Source organism: Vombatus ursinus, unplaced genomic scaffold, assembly GCF_900497805.2.
Source record: "Vombatus ursinus unplaced genomic scaffold, bare-nosed wombat genome assembly UNPS02000580.1, whole genome shotgun sequence".
Taxonomy (NCBI): domain Eukaryota; kingdom Metazoa; phylum Chordata; class Mammalia; order Diprotodontia; family Vombatidae; genus Vombatus; species Vombatus ursinus.
In genome coordinates this window covers 26,537,107-26,557,024 of record NW_020940358.1, presented here as the reverse complement: position 1 = coordinate 26,557,024, position 19,918 = coordinate 26,537,107, and the positions used below count along the sequence as shown (strand labels likewise).

The 19,918-nt window shown below is 40.7% G+C and overlaps 1 protein-coding gene across 13 annotated transcripts in view; it reads right to left on the bottom strand.

Annotated features, from left to right (window-relative positions):
- The window catches only part of ZMYND8 (zinc finger MYND-type containing 8), a 112,511-nt gene that overhangs the window by 55,422 nt on the left and 37,171 nt on the right, over nucleotides 1-19,918 (bottom strand). For 7 of the 13 annotated variants that reach the window (XM_027851418.1, XM_027851473.1, XM_027851426.1 and 4 more), the window contains 5 exons: nucleotides 16,874-17,022; nucleotides 8,041-8,259; nucleotides 5,790-5,903; nucleotides 3,632-3,724; nucleotides 557-644 (listed from right to left, as the gene is read on the bottom strand). In XM_027851418.1, coding sequence (XP_027707219.1) covers nucleotides 557-644; nucleotides 3,632-3,724; nucleotides 5,790-5,903; nucleotides 8,041-8,259; nucleotides 16,874-17,022 — 663 coding nt within the window. Of the gene's footprint in view, nucleotides 1-556; nucleotides 645-3,631; nucleotides 3,725-5,625; nucleotides 5,708-5,789; nucleotides 5,904-8,040; nucleotides 8,260-11,378; nucleotides 11,468-16,873; nucleotides 17,023-17,657; nucleotides 17,781-19,918 lie in introns of those variants that run through there. The other 6 variants (XM_027851452.1, XM_027851466.1, XM_027851492.1 and 3 more) reach the window with 4 other exon arrangements.

Genomic DNA, 19,918 nt, shown 5'->3' with positions numbered 1-19,918 from the left:
GTAGTAGCAGTGGTGGTAGTGGTGGTGGTGGTGGTGGTGGTGGTGGTAGTGGTGGTGGTGGTGGTGGTGGTGGTGGTGGTAGTAGTAGTAATAGCTTTTATATAGTACTTTAAGGTCTACAAAGCACTTTACAAATATCTCATTTGATCCCCCCAAAAACCCTGGGAATTAGATGCTATTATTATCCCCATTTTTACAGATGAGAAGAAAACTAAGGCAGACCCAGATTATGTGATTTGCCCAGCGGCACACAGCTAGTTAAGTGTCTGAAGCTGAACTGCAACTCAAGTCCTCCTTCTCCAACTCCAGTGCTCAAACCATTGGGCCACCTACTTACCTAGCCCATGTGTGACATTTAGTTATATACTCAGTTATAAGAAGGAGTGACAGTCTGGTTATATGTTTCAATAATATTGTTGCTCTTTCTTAGGCATCAACAGCATTTAATCGCTCACTATTTTCACCCCTTTGCTAAACATATACCCTAGTGACATAGCTTCATCTGGGACCTTTCTGCACGTGGCATATTCCTGGCCCTGGGAACTTGGCTACTCACCCCCATTGTAAATAATGCAGTTGTGCAAAATCCATTTGGCGTCGGCCAAAAAGGCTTCAGTGCAACCGTACATTTTCTTTTTAACATTCTGTGAGGGGGGAAAATCATCACACACAGAGTCATGAAGAGGCAAATCTTTGCCCTGCTCAACAGCCACTCCTCTCTCCCACTGTGCCCCAAATATTTATTCTTCAGTCCTCCCCGCTCCCTCCTAATTTATTAAACCACTGCCAAGCCCCAAAGACAGGAAAAATGGACCTGTCACCCCAATTCTCTCCCTCCATCTTTGCCTCCTGGCTTCCTTCAAGTGCCAGCCAAGACTACACCTTCTACAAGAAGCTTGCTCAATTCCCCTTAATTCTAAAGTCTTCCCTTTATTGGTCATTTCTAATTTATCCTGTATAGAGCTCATCTGTATGAAGCTGTTTGCATGTTGTTTCCCCCATCAGACAGCAAGGACTGTCTTTTGCCTTCTTTGCATCCCCCAGTGCCTTATTAAATGTTTACTGATTGACCGGCTTCTGGAGAAGGAGGAAGCCCTCTCCATCTCGTTTCCTAAAATGAGCCTGCTTTAGAGGAGGCAAGGAGAAAATTGCCCAGGTCCTGAGCGCCTATGATAACAACCACAAAACCTGCCATTTCAATGAGCACTTTACAGTTTACAGAATGCTTTCCTCAGAGGAGCCCTGGAAAGTAGGCAGGGCAGGAATATTATTATTTCCACCTCAAAGGGAAGGAAACAGCCTCAGACAGAGCTGTCACTGGAACCTACCCATCCTCCTGGCTTCAAGGCCAGTGTTCTTCCAACACCCCATGGCCACTACTGGATTATATAAAAGAAAAACTACAAAGAGATTAAGGACAGAATAACAGGAATCCTTCCGCTGAAAGCCCGAACGGTTCCCTTTTTTATTATTTTTTGTTGCTTTTGCTGTTTGGAGCAAGTTGGTATGTATAGGATTTAATCTATTAGCTCTTTCTCTTCCACTTTTTTTCTCTCTTTTTTTTTTGGAGGGGGTGGGTTTCCTCAGTGGGAAGTGTTCACGTTTAGCTCCAAATTCACAAATAAGGGCAAGAATGATAACTACTTATACACGAAGAAAGTAATATAGCTTCTACTGTGGAACTTCCCCTAGTTCTGACTTTCAAATAGCATCTAGAATTAAACACCTATCTTTAATGACAAATGCACTAACAAAAAGGGGCTTAATAAAGCCAGCTCTCTAATTCAAGGGAGAAGCAGTGGGATGTAAAGGGAAGGGCATAACACTTGCAGCTAGAAGACCTTGGTTCCCAGGGGGGAGAAGCCAGGAGCCTATTAGCAAGCTTCTTCGCTCTCTGTGCCTCAGATCCCTCCATCTGTGACAACAATAGCTGCACTACATCTTACATCACAGGGAGTTATAAGGAAAGCATTTCACAGAACAGAAAGCACCAACACAAATGTGAATGGCTAAGGACCGTTATTCACAGTGCTAGCAGTTAAATTAATTACCCAGACACCTGAATTCTCTTTAGGCTTTCTACAGCCCACTGGCATCCCCAAAAAGTAAAGGCAGAAGATCAGGTCAAATTTAAAGCAATCCACTCACTTCTCTACTTTTTAGAAACCCCAAAGAATCACAGCCTTCTTGAGGCCGTGAGTTTTCAGCTCTGATGCTACTTAGCTTTGTGATCCTAAGCAAGTCTCTTCCCTAGCTCTGGCCCCAGTTTTTCCTTAAGGAAATGGTAAATGAAGACTTAAGCTATCAGATCTCCAAAGGTTCTCCTTTTTCTAACCACTATGATCCTGTTTTCTAAGGTCCTTTCAGCTTCACAGGTTCTCCATTTGTAGTCCCTGAATTTTTTTTTTAATATTTTAATAAATTATGTTAGTATTTTGATCATGATATTCCAGTGTAGCTGCTTTCTTTCGTAATCCTACAGATTTTATTTTATGCATTAAAAATATTATTCTGAGAAGGGGTCCATAGGCTTCACCAGACTACCCAAGGGGTCCACAGCATATCAAAGGTTAAGAACCCCCACTTTAACTAATAATCCTATTAACTAACATGATCTCTGGTTTCCTCTCTTTGTAAAAATATGGAGCTCAATCCTTGTGGAGACCCGAGCTGACAAACACCTTCACAAGTGCTCCTGCCTCATCAGCAGCCCCAGTTACTCATGACCTGGAAAAGAATGTTTCCTCCACAGAAGGTCTTGGCAATGTCAAATGGGTCAACATAAAAAATAGTTTTATCAGTGGAAATAACATTAAAGAAGATGCATTACCAACTGCTTTGCCACTCTATCCTAAGGACCCTGGTGGGGCCTTTTCCATGACTTGTTACAGCAAAACTTTCTATAGGCACTGTCTGTCTCCCTTATTAGAATGGGAACTTCTAGAGAGCATCTTGCTCTGTATATAATGCTTAATAAAGTGTCTTTATTCAATGATTCATTTCAATTATCCCTTGCTATCTCTGGCTCTTATCACCACTAAAATAGCCCACAGGGGGCATTTTCCTACCTTTTGGATTTGGCAGGAATAAAAGTGCTGTATGTGCTTGCCTCCGCTTTAGATTTCTTTTCAGACAGAGGGGCCTGAGTACTCATAGCACCACCAAGGTGAAAGTAAGAAAAATACAAGGAAGGCGGCAGAAGGATAAAACAATTTTCAAAATTATAATTAGAGGACCTCATGAACCTTATGAAAGCCTATCCCAAATCAGTAACAATAAGAGAAAAATCTAATAAACCAGCTCTGAGGTACCGTCTGCCTCCCATCCAGCAAACTGACAAGGTGACAAGAGATAGAAATAATCAGTGTTGGAGGGACGACGGGGAGACAACGCTGTTAGTGGACACCTGAACTGTTGTCTGGAAAACAAATTTAGAATTAGACAAGAAAAGTCACTACATTTTCACATCGCAAAATAACAGAGGGGGAAAAATCTTGAAATAAATGCTGCATCTGTTTTGAACTGTGCAAAAAAAAAAATATTAGAACTTGAGATGGGAAACACCAGGGGAGATTAAGGAAAGGGGGGAGAGAACAACATGATACAGCTTTAGGTTTCAGTGAAAACTGACCTTTTCTAATGTACAGAGATCCATTGGATGAAAGATATACTCGGCATAGTCTGGGTGCTGATCAAGCGATACAGGTTTCTGAAATGGTTCTGTCTATATAAAAAAAGAGAAGAGAGGAAGAGACAGAAGGAGACAGAGAAGAGGAAACACATATACACATTATTGTTGTGGGAGGCCTTCATGAAAATGAACTTTACTTAATCTGTCTTCTACCTGGGACCTGCAAAGAGTCCTTCAGAGCACAGCCTTCTAAAACAAAACCTGACTAGATCCAGAAAAGGCCTGTGGCTTCCCTTCCAAATTCTACCCGTTTTCCTCAACAAAAAAAAAAAAAAAAAAATGAGCTCCATTTTTTTTCATTTCTACCTAATAACTCTATCCTTAAAAAAAAATAAGGGGGCCACAGCAATCACATGTAAATTCTGGGCTTCAGGATTCTAAGTATAATTACACTTTGCCTTTTATTATCAAGATGTCCACAACTGGGTACCCAGAAGTTAGGCACCTTGCATACAGGATGCAAGGCAGGTACAGGGGAGACCCAGTTATTGCCAAGCATTAATTATCATATGACCCACAAAGTACTTGTAGAGCCAATGGCTAAATGTGCATAGGGAAAGAATCTAGCAAACATAAGGCAATATGGTAGAATGGGAAAAGCATTTGATTTGATTTTAAGTGGAAGACCTGAGTTCAAATCCCTGGGCACTACCTGCCAAGAGTTCCATTGCACAAGTTAGTTAACCCTTCGGGGCCTCAATTTCCTATTCTATAAATGTGGGAGGGGGGGGATGAAGGAACAACCAAATTAGATGACCTTTTAGGTCTCTTCTAACTCTAAATCTCAGGATCTTAGAAAAAAATTTATATGTGAAAAAAAAAGCTACAAGATGGGTAAGAAGACTCTAAAAATTAGCCCATCAAAATGTCTTACTGACTGTGTTTGAACCATCCAAAATGGGAAAAAAAAAAAGCCTTCCTCCCAATGGCATTTATCTTATAATAATAGTCTTTAATATTTGGTTAAACAATAAATATTACTGAAGCATAGCACGTAAATTGGGTTGATTGAAAGATCATTCCAGACCTATTTCTTAATGATTTACCAAATCCCTAAGATTTATTCTAAGTCATATAAGTAAGATAAGCTGCCTCAGCACAACAAAACTTCTTTCTCAATCTCTTTCAGGATGCCCATAGCTGGGAGACGTTAACATCTTCCAACATACTTTTCTCTTTTTTATTACCAAAATACCTCCTCTTATATATGGACACTTCAGTGGGTATAGCTGAGTCTCTGAACAGTTGTAAATGTGCTTTTGAGATGCTTAAGTCCAAAAATTAAAAACTAGAAAGGAGGGAAGATAAAATAGAAAAAGGAATATTGTATATATTTGACTCCTTTGGGATAGAAACATTATTTGCTAATAATATCTTTTCATTACCAGGCAGTTAAAAGCCAATTTGTATATCTTTTTTTTTTTTAAAGGAATCTCAAAGATCTATTTATTAAAATGCTCTGGATATAAATCCCTTTTGCTCTGTCCTTCATATCCAATCATTTGACTTGGAGAGCAAAACGCAGAAAGTTTCACATATGCACTAAGAATACTATTTCACTTAAAAGAGCACAGTGAATCAATGATAAATGCCAACAGCCTCTCAAAACAGCAAAGGTCAAATTCCATTACCACAAATTCCAAGGGACTATTTAAATTATGATGATAGACTGTCCTGGACCAAATCTATCTGGAAAGCTCCACCAGTTGGGGCTTGACAGGCTTTTGTTATACAGACACTTTGTTGTAACAGGACTTCACCCTATGAAGTCAGGGGACTAGGCCCCCACAATTTTTCAAGAAGGAAGGGATGGTTCCATTTTACCACCCCACTAAATGAATGTGCCCACAGCCTTTCTACTGTCTTCTACTTCCTGGAGTCTCCTTCAGAACATAAACTGCACACTTTAAAAAATTAACTGAAAGCCATCGCACCTTATTCTTAATTAACGGGCTTTTGAATTCTGGTAGGTTAGAAGACCAAAAGAGTCTGTGCAGAGGTCTGAAAAACTAAACCCTACAAAGAATAAGAAACAAGTGAACAAAAAGCATTGAAGGTTTTAATTCAAGCATCTGCTGCCAGGAAGTGTTTTCCTTACCCCCGGCTGTTTCATTTTCTGTAGGGCAAACTTGAGCAGGTACGATAACTGTTCGATGGTAAGCATTGTCATAGCTTTACTCTGCGTCTCAATGCATTCTGCTACAGTGATTTTCTATAAGTGAAAATTATACAAATGTTCAATTAGGAAAAAACTGTGTACATGCCCTCCCATTGTATTCATTTGTCCAGAAAGCACACCTACAAGGAATAGTTCTTTCTAATGGAAACAGGTTTCAATAAGGCCTTCTGGGTTCAGGGGAGACCAATTTTAATTGCAAGATATAAAGCTCGTTTTGGCTGGCGATGGTCACTGATTCTCCCTTGGAGGGGGCAGTGGTCAAAGCCTTTGTTTATACTCTTTTAACTCAATGACCATGACATCCATTGCCTGGTCACGTGCCTCTTCTGGTCGTGAAGGTGAGTGAGTTAAGAAGATCGTAGGAAAGTAAGACTGGTCAGACTGGGAGAACTCTGATTCTCCCTAGAGTTCAGGAACAGGTGTGAGATAAGCACCATGGCTACTTTCAAGAAGGTGGTTTTGTCAAAATGGTGAACAATTACCATTCCAAGCCTTTAGTTCATTCCACTGACAGGAAGGCATTAACTCAACTGCCAACACCAATGGGAAGAAACATTCTTCCCCATGGTCTATATATTTATTTTGTGTGAAGGGTTGGAAGCTAATGTTTATATGACTTAATTCTTCATTTACTAGTTCTGTGAAGTCACTAGAAAGAAAGTAAAAACAAAGCAAGAGACACCATTGTCTCTCTTGGTACACTGACTGATAAAATGCATCTGTGGCAACATTCCTAACCAACAAGGAGTGAAATGAAGAAAGCTGGGCTGAGCTATGTGGTCTTGGCACACAGCATGAAAAGCTCCTAGAGAAGATGATGATCTATATGCCCATGACATTCATGTCACAAGTAATGGAATCAAGGAACCATTTTTCTTCCCTTTAATTGCAGCATTGGCAAGTTGTTACAATTTTTCTCCAGTCTGAATCTTGGTTCCATTGTTAATCAATTCAGGGGCTCCAGATTATGTCACCATAGGCGTCCTTTGGATTGTTAGAGAAAAGGCCAATAAGAGCCACACAGCAGGTAAATATGGTACATGGCGCTCCATCTACATCCTCAAAAGAAAGGATCATCGCATGGAGCACCCAATGTCTTCTCTCTGTGGTCTGCATGGATTATTCACTTGCTAATAAATTTGTAGAACTTTTATCCAGAGAGTATCAAATGATTTGAACCCAGGATCATTTCCAGGTATTTTTCTTCTTGGTATTCCATTATACAATTTAGAAGTGGTAGTCAAGACAGGGCTCAAAGAAGGGAGGAAGAAGTTCAATTCCCAGACCCACTCTCAACTTTGATGGCTAACAAGCAAAATCTAAAATGAACAAAACCGAGCTCTTACAACCAAGACACCAGGTTTCTATAACTCACTTTTAGCATTTTCCTTAAAAAAAAAAATTAAGCTGGAGAACAGATAAGAGAATCTGGTTGTCATCATTTGCGTTTATAGAGGCAAAGGAAGAAGTCGATTTCCCAAAGCATCAATCAAATGATACTGCTATAGTCTCAAAATTTGATTTGCTTTAGGATCCAGGTGATGCTTCATGTCAAATTATAAGTTTCAGATTCTACTTTTAAAACCAAGAGCAAGCATTACATTTTGCATTCTTCAACAGCAAGAAGCCATGGCTTGCATTATTGTTTGGAAAGGTATTAGTACACATTCTTTGAAAAGTTTCAAAGTCTTTCCCCCACAACGAATATCATTGTTTTTCAGATCAGACAAGAAGTATCTGAAATCTACTATAATACAAATAAGTCTTCTTTTCTTGATAGTTGTTGGAAAATTCCAAATGTCCACCAAGAGGGATAATAGCCAAAAAAAAAAAAAAAAAAAAAGACAAGAATCAGCAAATACTGTAGGATGTTTTCGAAATTTGCAGACTTGATATTAAGTAAGTGGACTTCTGAAAACATTAGGGAAACCAGAGAAGACTAGTTCTCAGTGAGAAAGTAGAATGTAATTCCAAACCTGGAAAGCAATTGCTGCCATGCCCACTCAAGCAGATGGTCAAAGAGAATAGCTACCTAATGACACAAACATTTTGGGTAAAGTGGGGAAAAACATCCCCTGCCCCAAATTTGGACAATAGTAAAGAAAAGGAAAGAAGCAAAGGGAAGAAAAAAAGATGGGAGGCAGAGTAGTACTTTTCATTGGGAACTAACCTCACATTCTGGGCAAAACCAATCCCCCTCTGGTTCCGCAGTCAGTTTCAGACACTTAGCATGATAAACCCGAGGACAGAGCTCACAGCAAAGGACTTGGCCTTCCCGATGACAAACCCAGCAATAGAAATCATTCCGTCCATCCTGCGGTACAACATCAACAGGGTCTGTGGTGAGTGGCTGCTTCATATAGTAAAACGGACCATGTCTTAGTTCTGACTGAAATGTAGGCAAGAAAGACAGGTTTGGTTTCAAAACAAATTTGCATTCTCAAAAGAAATCTAAATAACAACAATAACAATAACAACAACAAACAACAGCACATCACATTGCACAAATCTCATTCATCGACTCAGGCTTTAAAACCATGTCATCATCCTACGTGTTCATAAGGCCTTTCCATCATACTAGATTTGGAAGTGGGGGGAAGGAGGAAGGGGTAGAAGAGAGCAAAAGCCTTCTGGTATCTAGTTGTAAGTCAGTTCTTGGCTATAAAAAGGAAATTGGGAATCCAATACATGAAAATCCAAACTTACAAAGCAGAATTACAGGTTGGTGACTAATAGGACAAAAATCCAAACTAACAATAAATTGGGGAATGGTGATTCCCATTTATCTCAGGAATCTTTGACAACACAGCTTGTTCTAAGGTACTTAAAATACTTTTTTGGGGTTACAGAAATTAGGAACACACCTCTTATATAAAGTGAAGTTCATAATGAATTGTTATCCTTAATTAATGTGGGATAAACCACACAGAGCCTGAGACTACCAGTGACTTTGAACAAGTCACTTTTCTCAGCTTCAGATTCTAGATATGAAATATCAGAGGGTTGGGTTGAATCCCAGAGCTCCTTTCTAAGTCCTATGATCCCATGACCCTAAATTTAGGAGACAGCATGGCATAGTGGATAGAATGCTGGAATTGGAGTCAGTAAGGCCTGGGTTCAAATCCCACTTCTGACACTCTATGACCATGGACAAATCACTCAACTTTTCTAAGACTCAGGTAAATCTCTAAGTTCTTTAACTTAGAGACTAGATTGGGATATGGTGGGGGGAAGTCCCCACACTGAAAAAAAATGACAGATCCTTGACATACTGAAAGCAGGATCCAAAAGGCTTTCATGGGGCTTCCCCCACAGAGTATCTCAAACATAGCAGGCCTATAATCCAGTTCAATATTGAACTGAAGTTCAATAAGCACCTGTGAAATGAATGTTCTGCACTAGGCACTATCAGGTGCTGGGGATACAACGACCATAACGAAATAGGCCCTGCCCTCAAGGAGCTTACATTCTACTGAGGGTAACTACATATATGCAGGTAAGTATAAATAAAATACATAAAGAATAAATACAAAGTTGTTTTGTAAGGAGAGCAATCAGAAGAAATCAAGAAATGCCTTGTGTAGGAAGTGGTGCTTAAGCTGTGTTTTGAAGAAACCTAGGGATTCTAAAAGGCAAAGGTAAGAAGTGAGGGCTTTCAAAGTATGCAGGAAATCCTATGCCATGACATAGAAGCAAGTGATGAAATGTGGACATGGAGAAACAGCAGCAGTAAAAAAGACAATGTGGCTGAAGCTTAGTGGGGGGGGGGGAAGGTGCACTCAGTCTGAAGGAATATATTGGAGCCACAGGAGGACTTTAAATGTCATACAGGAGTGTGTATTTTACCCTAGAGGCAAAAGTGAGCCCCTGACACTGCTTGTGTAGGGAAGAAACATGATGACAGCTATCCTTCAAATGCATCAACTTGGCAGCTCTGTGGGAGATGCGTTGGAAAGGACAGATGAGATGTAATGTGACCAGTTAAAAGGCTAACGCAACAGTCCAGGTGAGAGGTGGTAATTGCCAGAACTAGGCTGGTGGTCATGTGAATGAAGAGAAGAGGACAACTGCTAGAGATATCGTGAAGATAAAATACACAAGACTTGGCAACTGATTGCATCTAGGAGTGAAGAGGATGGCTTTTAGCTTCTGGACTTGGGGGACTAGAAGAATGGTAGTACAACAGAAATAGCAAAGTCAGCAAGGAAAGAGGAAGCAAAGGCTTCCTCCTGGCTTCAGATGGAAAGATAGTAAGTTTTGTTTTGGATATGTTTTGGATATGTTGAGTCTAAGATGACTACTATCCAGGTAGATGTCCAGCAGACAGATCAAGATGATGGACTGGAGCTCAGGAGAGAGACAGGGGCTGAATTAAGTAGTGCTGTTTGTTTGACTTGACGCCAATGGTCCGAAAAAGCCAGCAGTTTTTACAATTCTTAGGTGACCATGGCTAAGAGGTGTCCAACAAATATCATAATTGACGCAGATCCAGCCCATGATCGTGACTCAACAGAGCCCAGGGTAGCAACTACCAAAACAATTATGATAACAGAACTATAGAAGGCTGTTAAGAGTCAGATGGGACGTTAGAAATCATCCAGTCCAACTTGTATTTTGCAGTTAAAGAAACTGAGGTTCAAATGAATGCAAATGAGTTCAAATGAGGTTCAAATTCAGTAGAACTGAATAATAACACTGTCATCAGGCAAGAGAACACCCACCTCAGAAGATGTCTGTACCACAAGGAGCTTGACAGGTAGGCTGCATAAAAGAATCCATGTTGGGAGAGGTCACTTTGTAATGAGGTCTTACTGTACTAAAAACACCTCATGCTAGTAGATACCCTTTATACCCAGAGTCACCAAGTACTTAGCAAATCCTTGTTGGTTAATCCTTATAAGGCTCATGACCCCCAGTTTTATTCATTAAATAACTGGGGCTCAGAAAGGATAAATGCTTTGTGCAAGGTTATGTGATGGATAAATAATAAATCCCTGAGCATTAAGCCACACGAAAAACACCTGGTCACTTTTTGTCCTTTTGATGACCACTTTTCAGGTGAGTGTCAATGGAAGGAGTGCTGGACTGGAAGTCAGAGGACCTGGCTTTGCATCTTGGCTCTGCTACTTACCACTAACGTGCCCTTGGGCAAAATCACTTACCCCCTCTGGACTCAAGGTTTCTCATCTATCAACGAAGGGGTTGGACTGGACAAGTTCTGCTGTCCCTTCCAGCTCTAAATCTATGACACCATGATCCCATGCACTCCAAGGAAACAGCATCATAGAATGACAATGAGAACTGTACCACCTCCCTCCCACTTACATAGTGTGTATTAAGAGGCAATGTGGTGTAGTGGATAGAGAGCTGGCCTGGAAGACCTGGGTTCAAGTCTCACCTCTAATACACACTGAATGAGTCACTAAATCTATCAATGTTCTAGGCAACTCTCAGACCACAAATTACAGAGAAGTTGCCAAACTGCATTGGTAGAGGGAATTTCCTCACCTGGAAGTTGCTCACAGGAATGAAATCCAAGGTCCAGTTCCTATCTCTGTCCCCTGTTTTTTGAAAGCACTTTCATAAGTACTTTCTCATTTGATCCTCAGAGCAATTCCATGTGCTAGGTAAGGCAGAAATGACCAAACTGAATTAAAAATCCAGGACAGGCTGATTCCCCAAATCTGATTTGTACAAAAGCTGAGGGCTTCCTATAAATGTAAGACAAGGACTCTTAATGTTGTTTCTATCATGAACGCCCTTGGCAATCTGGTAAAGCCTAGAGACCCCTTCTCAGGATGATTTAAAATCCATAAAATAAAAGATGTAGGATTTACAAAAGAAATCAATTATATTGAAATACAGTTCCCAAAATATTTTTTAAAAACAAGTTTACAGACCCCAGGTTAAGAACCCAGGGAGTAAGATAACAACTGGAAATGTCATAAAGGTACAGAGAACCATGATGATCAAAACGATTAAGCATCTTTGAGCCTGAACCTCCACTCAAGTCCTCCTCCCAGCTCTCATCATGGCAAGGAGGAAATCCGAAATCCTAAAAGGCTCTACCAGATGAACCCAAGTTCTCCCAGGACCTATCAAGATAGAAAGGCTTTGAATATGAAACTAGCAACAGATTGTGGGTCAGCTTTACAAAAACCAGCCAAACAAGTGTGTAGAAACTTATCACCAGAAGGCTGTCCACCAACCAGCAGATGAAGTTTTGGCCACAGCCCTTCATGAAACCATTTACTAAAAGTGTAGAGAGGTTGTGATCTGAGTTGGTGGAAGAAATATCCACACTGATGAAATCACGGATCATTGAAGCATCTGAATTGAAGGAAATGTTAAAAAAAAAAATCACAGTAAATATAAGTATATATGTACATATATTTCTGCATAAAGTCATTTTGGATAATTGTTTTTAGTACACAGGGATAGGTTAAGGATTGGACCTATGATTTCACTGGCATAAGGAACTCCTAGGAAAAGGAGCTCCCTCTACCAATGCAAGTTTGGTTACCAGGGCAACCAAACTCTCTCTTCCATTGGCAACTTTTCTGCAACACAAGGGTCTTAAGAGAACTGCCTAGGGCAGTAGCATCAAACTCACATAGAAAAGAGTGCCCACTAACCTAGACATAAGGATGAATATTGACTAAGTTTTAAATTTAAATGTTATTCATGTTTTATTGATTTTTTAAAATTTATTTTGTTAAATATTTGCCAATTACATTTTAATTCAGTTCATGCCTCACTCCGAAGTACTGTAGACCACATGCATGTTTGACACCTCTCATATACGTTTAAGTCCTGGTGAGAAAACTTCATCTTATGATGAAGATCACCAATTTGTACAATTTATGGTTTTGGAGAGCTGCCAAGGTCTATTGAGAGGTACAGTGACTTACCCAGGGTCACACTGCCAGCATGTGTCAGAAGTAGGACTTGAACCCAGCTCTCTATCCAACATACCATGCTGCCTCTCTTTATGCGAATAGCCCACATTCAGGCCAACATAGTATGTGATTGTCATCTAAGATGCACCAGGAGTCAATCCATTGCACAGCCAGGACTAGAGCCAGGCCCCTTGTCGCACCCTCACTCCCATCTTCAAGACCTCATGACTGAGACATCAGACAAGCCCTCCACACTTTTGTTACAGAAAAGCTTCCAATGACCCCAAAAATAAACATTCTCTGGAAGTTAGAAACCAATTCACTTACACAGAATGCCGGATGCACTGCATAAGAGCGCAAGAGAAGCATTAAAAAGAGAGCTTTAAGCAAAAGGAGAACAAGCAATGCCCGGCAAAGATGACGGCACACAGCAACGTCAGGGCTTGAGAACAGGAAGGGGAAGAGGGGGCAAAGGGGCAAGCAGACAGTCTCAGAGACGTCCTCTCACCCTCGAGCTGGTAGAACTACTTCTAACTCAACTCAAGGTTTCTGAGAGGTTTTTGTGGTTTTGCAAGCTTTCGCTTGCTTTCTGCACCTCGTTTCCTTCATCAAGTTAAAGGGCTAAAAATAGGCCAGGAATCCTCCCTAGGAGCCAAATGGAACTGGATGAACTATAAGTGACAAAGTAATTTGCCTAACAGGACACACGTTTAATTTGTTTCTGATGTAGGCAAATGTTTTGATAGTCGAAGAAAAAAAATCTTTATTTCCCAAGATTAACTAAGGTTGGAGGCAAGCCACTAGAGATTCTATCTTACTGTCCATTTCTGAACTGAAATATCTGCCTCAAGCAGCAGCTGCTACCCAGAATTTGTTACTTAAACAACTCCACCATCCAACAGATACCTTTCATAGCTCATCTGGCTCTTGAACATATTGCCTGCTAAGTAAAAAGGCATCTCTAATAGATAACAAACACGCTGCTTTGCCTCCCATGGATTACAACTTTCCCCCACCCATCTTTAGCTATTGTACCACCCAAATAATTAGATAGACAAGTTCCAACCTGTGCAACTTACAGGGATAAATGCAGAGTTAAGATTCCAATTGCTCTATTTTTTTTCCCATCCCCTTTAATGAGTCACATCAACAACAAAGGGGCTTCGAAGACACCCACCACATCTGCAGGTTTATCCATTTGCATATGCTAGATGCTTATATACCAGGTGAGCATTAGTTTAGGGATTTCTGTGCATTTTGTAATGTAATTGCAGAAAAAAAGAACTCAGATCCCCCAATTTATTCCCTCAATTTACGCAAAGAATATCACAGAATGTCAAGAATTAAGGTGGACTTTGAAGGTAATGTCATCCCAAACCCCTCATTTTACAACAGAAAAAACTGTGGGGATTATCACTTACCCAAGGTCACACAGTTATAATTAGTGGCAAAACTAGAACCAGGATTCAGGCCTTCTGATTCTTAGTACTGTACTCTTTCCACTACATTGTTTGTTTCTCCATTTTTTAACACTGTGGGGTGGGAGGAAGGGGGACAGAGAAATTCTGATATGATTTCTCCCCAGCGTGGGCTCTATGACTATTTTATAACATTACATAGGGGAGGAGAATCATGTTCCCCAAAAAGATGCAATAAAATCTATTCCCAAAATGCTCCTATAAGGCATGGGGACTTATGAGGATACCATGGTCTCATATAGTAGATGGTCAAATTTCAGACAGCTTTTCAATAAAATACCTCTTAATAGGAAATGGAGGAATTTGAACATTTGATTTTATAAATGGCTTCTCTTCAGAAAATATAATTAAGAATTCTGAAGAATGGTAAAGGTACAAAGAAGGAAAAGGGATACTTAACACATGCCTTCAAACTTAGGGATGGAGTACCATATCCAAAGGACGATGAGAACACCATACTAAATAGCACAGTCAAGATCCAAAAAGACTAAGAAGAAATTGAGTCAGGATAAATATTAAGTCTTATACTTAAATCCAACATCACAAGTACAACATGGCAGAAGGAATGGCTAAAGAACAGTGGTAGTTTCAATGAGCCAACAGTGAGTTACAGTGACCAAAATAGCTCACATTATCTGAAAATACACTAAGAGGCCAGGACTAGATAGGTTAAACCCCCACCCACCTCCCCAGAACTCTGCCCTAGTCAGATCATATCTAAGAGGACTTTGTTCAATTCTGAATGCCCCCATTTAAGAAGAGCATTGATAAACTAGAGAGAACTCCAAGGAAAGCATCTAGGATTATTAAAGGTGTAAAGAAAATGCCAAGCAGATGAGAAGCAGCTGAAGGAACTGGAGATGTTCAGCCCTAGTTTAGACATTAGTAAAAAGGAAGACCTAGAAGGGTCTCACTAACTCTCTTCAAGAAGACAAATGGCTGTCATGTGGACCACGGGTTAGATATGTTCTGATTGGCTCCAGAAGAACCAAATGCAAGGGGTAGAAGTTATAGAAAGCAGAGATAGGTTTGACATAAGGAAAAAAAGCTTCCTAATAATCACAGCTATCAAAAAGTGGAATGAGTTGACTCTAAAGGCAACCGTTTCTTCTCATTAGCGGTCCTCAAGGAGTTGGCAGATTTTCTGCAGTGTTAATGGAAGGAATTCTTGAAAGCCTAGGCTAAGCCTCCCAGGTCCATTCTAGCTCTGAGATACTTTCACATACACTAAAATTAAAATGGGCTTAAAATACAGCATGAGCGATATGGGTTAGACATAGGAAATAACTTCTCAACAGTAAAAGCTATAGAAAGTCAGTATAGGTTAGAGGGTTGGGAACTTTGGGCCTCAAGGCCACACATGGCCACTTCACAGAACAAATCCCATTGATAAAAGGATTTGTTCTCTAAAACTTGGACTTAGTCAAAAGGCTGCACCCACGAACCTGGAAGGCCACATGTGGCCTCGAGGCCGCAAGTTCCCCACCCCTGGTTAGAGTATATTATACAGACTAGCTTCTCACAGACAGGGCAGAATCCCATCTGCTTGGGTTAGGTGAGGATACATCTTAAGGAATTAGATCACAGAATTATAATATTTTAGACACAAAAGGAACCTTAAAGATCACCTAAAGTCCAACCCTCTCATTCTACAGATAAAGAAAATAACATCTAGAGAGGGGAAGTGCGATCTGCCCAAAAGTCACTCAAAAAGTTAATTAGTGGCAGAACCAAAAGCCAGGTCTCAAAACTCTTAGTCCTATGTTCTTTCCACTATGCTGCCTCCCTCAGACCAGGTGATTTTGAAAATGAAGTTATTAAAACAATCAAATCTAGTTTCCTCAGGGGCTTACTGTGCAATTAGGAGATTATACAGGCTCTGTGCCTCTCCTCCATTAGTTCTCCCACCCCAGCCCACCATCACCCCTGCTCTCTATTGGGAGGGACGATGGGTGGGGAAAAGGAACGTCCATTTTTTCCTCTTTAATAGTAACAGTGATAAAAGGGCTTCTGCAAGAAGGGTGAACTACTACAGATCTGAAATGTGGTTTAGGGATCTTTATCATCTGTTGCCTCAGAACTGAGGTCTGTCAGGTCATACTATCAAAGGCAATAAAAGGCCTATGAACCAGTAGGGTATGACTATGTTATTCTAAAGGACAGATTTCAAACCTCCTTATTTCCAAATACAAGCAATCCTGAGCCCATGCTCAGCAGGAGGCAGCAAGTTATTCCTACACACCAATCACAAGGAAGCATCTGAAAATGGTTCAGTCAAGAACTGCCAGCAGAAACCATCTGGCCTCAGAGTCTACTTTCTGTCTTGGCCATAACTAAGGGAATTTTAGAGGATAAAGGATTCCACAGAGGGGCATAAAAAGAGAGTGTAAAGGTCCCCAACCTTTAACTTCTCATGGTCTATACTTCTCCATCCACAGAACATAGGCTTAGAAATCTGCTGAAAATGGCAGCCATGGACATTATGGCAAGCACCCTCCCCTTTTTTTCTGAGGCAATTTAGCCAAAAGAGCACAAGGCAAGCTAAGGCTGAAGTTTCAGAAACACTTAAAAAACAGACAAATGACGTAGCTCTCAATACCAAAGCAGTCCCGGAGGCTTCTTTTACCTGCTCTTTACTGTTATTGTTCAGTAAACCAGGCTTCTTTTTCTTTTTGATGGGACTGGTAGATGTATCTTGAGGAGAGTGACCATTTGAAGAATGGGGAGGGCTGGGAAACTTCCTTTTTTGTGCCGTCCGCTCAGCAGAGCCAGGATCTGTAAGACACACACAACACACACACAGGACCATGGTTTAACTGACTACCAAAAGCTGGTCTGAAACTTAAAAAGGAAAGACACAGTGATATACAGTCTCAAACAAATAAAAACCTCCCCAGCTTGGAATAGTATAACACCCTTTGTTAACATTATTGTACAAATACTAATGAATTCCCCTCTCCCCACTTCCTTTAGCCTAGAGGATCCTACTGCCCAATCCCAAGCTTAACCCCTACCCAGCCCATAAGAAACTCCAGGAGTGTGTGAATAATTTATATCTGGAAACATCCTAACAGTTATTTTCAAGCACAAAGCCACCCCCAAGGACCAAAGTTAGATTTTCTTGGTCTTCTGTTTTGTAAGGCACAGTAGTTTTCCCCAGTGTTTCCATCAAAAGTACAATTTCTCCATCATTCCTCCACTCTCCACATCTAATCACCCTTAATCAAGTTGTAAATAAGCAGCTCTTCCCAGGCAGAACAGCTCTCAACCTCTCCATCAGAGCTACATGAAAAAAAAAAGCCAAGAGACCTCTGATTTCCATCTGAAATGCCTACATACTCCCAAGCCCTCATCCCCTTTAATGTCTCCAGCAGCTGTTCTAACCATGCAATACACACAATAACTTTCACCTGCAAAGACTTGAATCCACTCCATACCAGAAATCGACCTCCTTCACTGAAAGAAACAATTTCATGCCACTGGCCTGTAATGACTAGGCACTGTATTTCAGACTCATATCCTGGGAAACCCAAGCTTGTAAGATTTAGGAGAGGAAAGTCTAAGAGCCAAGAATTACCCAAGGTTTAGAGTAATGACAGCATCAAAGGCAGGTATGTGAACTTCCCATGCTGATTATTCTGGATGAGTGGCCTGGATTTCTTCTCCTAGATTTTCACAGTCGGGGCAAGTCCACACAAGCAGAGATAGGTATCAGTGTCCCTTCAATACAGGCAGGCTAGAACTGGGTAGTGTTCAGTATGGAGCTTCCCAACAGGGCTGGCTGCAAAGACCACCACTACTGATCTCCCCATGGAATCCCAACCACAGGAAGAGAAACCACTTCCAGGTTCTCAGAGTTGGGTCTGATTCCACAGGAGGGGACCTTTCCCCTTCCCCTTTGGAACAAGCAAGGTCTCTTTTTTCATCACCGTTCCCCAAAAAGGTAATGAGAAACCTGCCTAAAGTCCAGTTCTCAATATCTGTCCCAGCTCAGAAACAACCCTTAAAACAGATTAGGCACTGTCCAGAGACAGGGGGCAAAGAAAGGCCTTTGGCCTTAAATGTTCATATCAGGGTCCCCTAGGAAAGATAATCACAATTCAGAAGGAGACACAGACAAGCACAACAACTTAGAAACTAACAGGCTGAACTTATTAGATGCTTTTTTTTTTTAAAGCAAAGTGTATGTAATAGAATTAGATTTATGGTTTCATGAGCAATCCTCTCTGCTCTTTGTATATGGAAATGCTTGTGTTTGTTGGTGTTCTCAAAGTTCAGAATAACAAAAAATAAAATAAAATAAAATAAAAAAGATAATCAGAAAATGGCAGCTCAGGAATGGTCTTTCAGTCCATGCAAAGCAACTTTTATTATTTTCTAAACAAATATAGTGCATGACATCACTCTGAAAACCTCAGTTTTGGGTAGCCCAGCAAAATGCGGTTCCAAGGTAAAATTTCTAACAGCATCCTGTCAAAGAAAGCCTCCTGAAGAAGCAGCAACCAAATGATCTGGGTGGATGAGTAATGAAAAAGCCTTTGTTGTGACTCACTGCAAGGCCACTTGCCTCTGAGCTGATAGTCATTTTGATCTACTCCCAGAGTCAAAAATCAACAAGCATTTTTATTAAGTGCCTACTAGGTGCCAAGCTCTGTGCTAAGTGTTGGGGATTCAAAGAAAGACCCCCCCCCAAAAAACAGTCTCTGCTTTCAAGGAGCTCACAATCTAAGGGTTAATAATAGCTAGTGTTTATACTACACTTTAGGGCTGCAAGCCCTTATGTTCTCACATTTGTTCCATGCAATAACCCTGTAATGTAGGTGCCATTATTATTCCCATGTTACAGATAAGGAAACTGAGGCTGGAGAGGTTAAGCGATTTGCCCAGGGTCACACACTCTGTGTGTGAGGTTAAGATAGGAACTCAGCTCTTCCTAACTTAGTCCAGCACTTAATTTACTGTGCTGCCCACAAGGCAGGCCATCTTAAGGAGGTGCTCTCCAAAGCCAGGTTAGGGGATCAAAGTATTTAGAGTTGGATGAGATCTTCTTTCTTTCTTTTTATTTTTTTGGGGGAGGGGGAGGACAATAGAGGTTAAGTGACTTGCCCAGAGTCACAAAGCTAGTAAGTGTCTGAGGCCACATTTGAACTCAGGTCCCCTGACTCCAGGGTCAATGCTCTATCCACTGTAACACCCAGGTGCCCCTAGAGCTGGATGAGATCTTAAGAGATAATTCAAATTCAGTCCAACTCCCTCATTTCAGGACTAAAGAAAATCAAGACTCAAAGACTGCTTGTGGCTGTTAACATGATGCAGTAAGAAGGGAACTAACTACACCTGGAGTTAAAGGATCTGGGTTCAAATTCTAGCTCGGGTCCCTTTTAGTGTCTGGATGAGCTTGGATAAGTCACTTAATTTCTCAAGTTCTCAGTTTCCTCATCTTTAAAATGGGGTGAAGAGAGTTGAACTAAATTATCTCTAAAATCCCTTTCAGATTCTAGAACTCTGAGCCTAAAAATTCAGTTCAGGCAGGTCTGTCCTTCTCACTAAGCAATCACAACTTAGTGTTTTCTTCAGCAACCAATTAAGCTATTTTACCTATGGCTGAAAACATGAGGGGTCAGGGGATCTGAGATAGCGAAAGAAGGAGAAAATGAGATTAGACAGATTT